The 5246-nt window shown below is 41.3% G+C and overlaps 1 protein-coding gene across 1 annotated transcript in view; it reads left to right on the top strand.

The window, feature by feature from the left end:
- Nucleotides 1-3130: 3130 nt before the first annotated feature.
- LOC109315304 (cholesterol 7-alpha-monooxygenase) overlaps nucleotides 3131-5246 on the top strand; it is a 17540-nt gene continuing 15424 nt past the window's right edge. Inside the window, exon 1 of the mRNA XM_019542974.1 lies at nucleotides 3131-3136. Within this exon, the coding sequence (XP_019398519.1) occupies nucleotides 3131-3136 (6 nt within the window). The remainder of the gene's footprint in view (nucleotides 3137-5246) is intronic.

The raw sequence follows: 5246 nt of genomic DNA, 5'->3' as shown, positions 1-5246 counted from the left end.
TAGGTCACTCTAAATCCTAGCCCTACCCTCCAACGTATCTACTACCCCCCCCCCATCTTGATGTCATCTGCGAACTTGCTTAGGGTGCCCTCTATGCCAACTTCCAGATCATTGATGAAGACATTGAACAAAATTGGTCCCAGGATCAACCCCTGGGGCACTCCACTTGATACTGGATGCCAACTAGACATTGAGCAATTGATTACTACTCTTTGAGCCCAATGCTCCAGCCAGTTTTTTATCCACCTTACAGACCATTCATCCAGCCCATACTAACTTAGCTTGCCTGTGAGAATATTGTGGGAGACTGTATCAAAAGCCTTGCTACATTCAAGGTACACCACATCCACCGGTCTCCCCATATCCACAAAGCCAGGCAGTCACCTCATCATAGAAAGCAATCAGGTTGGTCAGGCATGGACTTGCCCTTGGTGAATCCATGCTGACTGTTCCTAATCACCGTCTTCTCCTTCAATTGCTTAAAATGGATTCCTTGAGGATCTGTTCCATGATTTTTCCAGGGACTGAGGTGAGGCTTACTAGCCTGTAGTTCCCTGGATCCTTCTTTTTGCCTTTCTTGAATATGGGTACTATGTTTGCCCTTTTTCAGTTATCCTGGACCTCTCCTGATCGCCATGAGTTTTCAAAGATGATGGCCAATGGCTCTGCAATCACATCAGTCAGTTCACTCAGCACCCTCAGGTGTATCCCATCTGGCCCCATGGACTCATATATGTCAGCTTTTCTAAATTGTCCCTAACCTGTTCTTTTGCCACTGTTGGCTACTCACCTCCCCGCAAACTGTGCTGCTAGGTGCAGTGGTCTGGGAGCTGGCTTTGCCTGTGAGGACTGAGGTGAAAAAAAAGTTGAGTAATTTGGCTTTTTCTGCACTCTCTGTCACTAGTTTCCTCCCCGCTTCAGTAAAGGATCCACACTTTCCCTGATCTTCCTGTTTACTGATACAACTGTAGATATCCTTCTTGTTACCCTTCACATCCCTTGCTAGTTGCAAGTCCAATTGCACTTCAGCCTTCCAGGCTTCATCCCTCCATACCCAAGCAATACTCTTACACTCCTAATGCTCAGCATGCCATAACAGGAGTATAGAGGGTCTCACCTTCTGCATTTGTTCCTGAAATAGAACAGGTAAGCCAGGGACAGTATTTGTAGCAACCTAAAGGGTATAGACACAAGCATGCTCAGAGCCCTTTTAACATGGGAATGATTCAAAAGGGCAGAACCTGGTACTGTTCCAGGGCTGGGTCCAGGGGTGTGTGTGGCAGGGGGTGCAGCTGCATCCCACTTTGATTCCTGTTCCACCCAAACTTTAAAACTAACTGCTTAGAAGGGGCATTTCTATTCAGGTTTCACTTAGGGCATTTATACACCTTCCAGGAGTTGTGGGGAGGAGGGGGTTGGAGTGCTTTAATTAGAGTGGCTCTGAGAGCTGCTCTAATTAAAGTGCCTGGAGCGTCTTGTGTATCAACGTCCCCATGCTGAAAAATGATGTCAGAGGCACATTAACTAAAGCTCATCAAATGAGCTTTAGTTAAAGTGCCCCCACGGCCATTTTTCAGTGTGGGGATGCTACTACACATGATGCTGGAGGCTGCTGGAGCACAGTAATTACCACGCTCCACTAGACCCGATTAATCTAATTACAGCACATTGGAGCAGCCTTGCTGCATGTACATAGGTGCCCTTAGAGACTCAATTGACCCTCTTTCTACTCCACAGGTGTTAAAGACCTTTTGTTATTTTTAATGGTCCTGATAGTCAAACTATCCCTTCTTCTGCAACTGTCCCTTCTTCTTCGGCTGTCTGTTAGCCATTCTTGGTAACGTCTCTCTTCTATTTTACAGCTCTGAAGGCTGTTTTAGCTTTAGCTAAAAACCTTAACTCAGGTGTGATAATATGAACTCAGGTGTAAAAATGACTAACATAGAAGCATTGGAGACACCGGCTACAGCCACGCAAGATGCTGACTGTGCAGTAGTTCATTACTACTGTGCAGTAGCATCACATGACAGGAAGGATGACAAGCTACTGTGCAGTCAGCATCATGAAAAGGCTTTTTGGTGATGGTACTGTGCACTAATTTAGTACTTGTTTATACAAGTACTAAGTGACTGTGTAGTAATGACTAAAGGCTAGATTTTGTATTATGAAACTGAATAAGAGCCATAAATTTAACTGTAACTGACTACAGGACATAATCTTTTGATGATTTTGACTGTAGAGTTTAGACTATGGTTTGTATAGAATGGTTTGGATAGGGATGATCCTGCCTCAGGATGACCTCTGGAGGGCCCTTCCAGCCCTACTTCCCTGTGACTTTATGACTATTTTGACCTAGTTTGTTGTATTTTTTTCTAATTCATAGGAGAATAAATTAGTGGGTATTTCAATAGTTATATTTGTTTTGCTTGGATCTTAAACTAGATAGTATAGCACTAGCACCTTAGCATATTAGTAAGGATTCTAGGCCATTTTTACATGTGCTCTGGGGGGGTGAGGAGTACTTCAATTAGAGCAGTTTTCGGAGCGCCCACAGCATCTCATGCATCTTCAAAATGGTGGTTGGAGCATTTTAACTAGAGCTTGTTGAATGAGCTTTAGTTAAACCATCCCCGCTGCCATTTTGAAACACAGGGACACTGATACACGAGATGCGGAGGCTGCTGGAGGTATGCTAATTAGCATGCTCTCGCAGACTCAGTTAATCAAGTCTGTTCCAATGTGCTGTATTTACAGCACATTGAAGCAGCCTCCCCCCACATCTACAGGCACCCCTAGTTTCTCTTTAACTGGAGAAGAATATGTACTGTATGTAATGTAATGATGTGCCACAACACCTGTAACCCCTTTTCAAAATCTTAGATGTGCCCATGTACTGTGCTAATCTGTTACATGTGAAAGAGCTAAGACTGGTTCAAATGTTGCAAAATATGGCTCTAACTTTAACCCTAAATGAAAAACTATTTCAGTTGGAGCTGTTCTGCTACATTTGAATTGTTCTCAGCTCGTTCACATGTAACAGTCAGAATATACAAGCTGCTGACCTTTTGAAACTTTCCCATTTTGAAAGGGCTTCAAGCATTTGTAGACTATATACAAAGTCTCCTACAAGATGCAGGTATGTGTACAAGGTGCATATTTCCAAAACAAACCCAGGTGAAACTGGCAAAATCTCTCAGCAACATGTAGGGGAGAAAAAAACAATGCACAAATATAGAATGGAAGATAGAAGATAGAATTGGAGATGCTTGCCTATGGGAACAAGCTGTGTGATGCAGTTGCCAAAATGCAAAAGCATTTTTTGGCTGCATGTTGTTAAGTATGGCATGGAGATGATAGTACCAATTTAACAAGTGCTCATTAGGCCTCAGCTACACTTGTGTGCAGTTCACAATTTAAGAAAGATGTGGAGAAATTGGAGAGGATGCAAAGCCAAGGGACAAAGATGATAAAGGTCTTAGACTGCAAACTGTAGGAGGAAAGGTTAAGAGAACAAAGTATGCTTAGTTTGGTGAAAAAGAGATTAAAAGGGGATGTGATGACAGTTTTCAACTATTTGAGGAGCTGCCATGAAGAGGAAGAACAAGTGTCCTCCCTTGCTGCGAAGGGCAGAACATGAAGCAATGGGTTTAAACTTCAGCAAAGCCAATCTAGATTAAATATATAATAATACAAACATGTTAAAAAAACCCCAACTCCCTAACTGCCAGAATAGTAGGACAGTGCAACAAGCTGCTTAGGGAAGTTGTGGACTTGTCTTCACCGAAGATTTTCAAAAACAGACTAGATAGGCATTTAGAATATTAGAATTGGAATATTAGAGAAACAGCACATCCTGCTTTAATGCAGGGGGTTGGGTTAGGTGACCCTTGAGATTGTGATTGTACTGTGCTTGTATTGTAAAGTAATATCTGCAACTGAAAGGCTTTACTTTATTGCTCAACATGCAAATTTCCCACAGTGGAAATAAGGAGCAACATGAGTCACACACTGTTTCTCCTTTTCTGGTCTGGTTTCAGAAGATTATATAATGTGTAGCTTGTAAGATCAGTAATGAAGGGGTAGTCTTTTCTGGAAATCAAATAAATCCATTTGCCAAAAAGGACATGTGGATACTAGACTGAACAACTGAGCTGAGCTGACGCAGCAAGAATGTGATTCAGACTGGCAGATAAAAAAACTTCATTTTGTAAAATCCTTTTCTTCATTGTTAGAATTAAAAAACTGCCCCAAATACAAAATCAAGTGTGTAATTTGAAGCAAAGGTAAGATATCTATTAACAAGTTTTACCCCTTCTCGCCCATTCATCAATCTGGGGAATAGGGAGAGAGTTAAGGGTGAGTGGTGCTTGTCATGAGAAGCATTTTGAGTGACTTAGGTAGGTATTTACTACAAAGTTTTCCTGGTCCAGGCAATCTGGTTAGTTAGGGATATAAAAAAAAATCACACCCTAACCAGTGCATCAGCAAAACGTCTGAAGTAGACACAGATTAGACAAGTACAGGGTACTTTGCTGGTATTGCTTATGTCTATCAGGAAGGTGAATTAATTATATCACCACAAGAATTCTTTTTGCCAGGATAAAATGTGTTTCTAGCATGTACCTTCAAATTGTTCCTTGTGAATACCTTCAGTGAATCTTTATTTGTATAATGAAGAAGAAAGTGGTTTTGATTTCCAACATTTTAGTGCTTGAGCCACTGATCAACATGTATGCTAAGCAAATAGATATAACAGCCAGAGAACTCCTATTGAACTACTAGAAAACGTAGCATTTTAATGATATTTGTTATGTATTGAAACACCATGTAAGCTGAAATAAACAACTCAGACCTACCCAATCTGCATGTGCATTTCCTGTGTGGTGCCTTGAAAATATAGGCACACAGAATGGTCTACAAAATACAAGCCAATAGTTTCTCTTTTTATGATAAACTGTATCTCTCCATCCAAAATTATTCTAAATACCATAGACTTGAATGAGATGCCAAGATGTCAGCACTTCTTGCTGAGGAGCTGAATGACAAATTTAAATCCTTTTTTATTTATAACTTACATTATACTAGCAATATAATATACACTTCTTTGCCTCATTAGTGATCCAATGCCTTCATTTGTATAAACTAACTCACCTGGGGGTCATGACTGACCACAAGATGAACATGAGCCTCCAATGTGATGCTGCGGCTAGTAAAGCGACCAAAATGCTGGCTTGCATCCATAGATG

This window comes from Crocodylus porosus, unplaced genomic scaffold (assembly GCF_001723895.1).
Source record: "Crocodylus porosus isolate Cpor-Errol unplaced genomic scaffold, CroPor_comp1, whole genome shotgun sequence".
NCBI lineage: Eukaryota > Metazoa > Chordata > Crocodylia > Crocodylidae > Crocodylus > Crocodylus porosus.
This window is presented reverse-complemented; position numbering and strand designations above follow the sequence as displayed.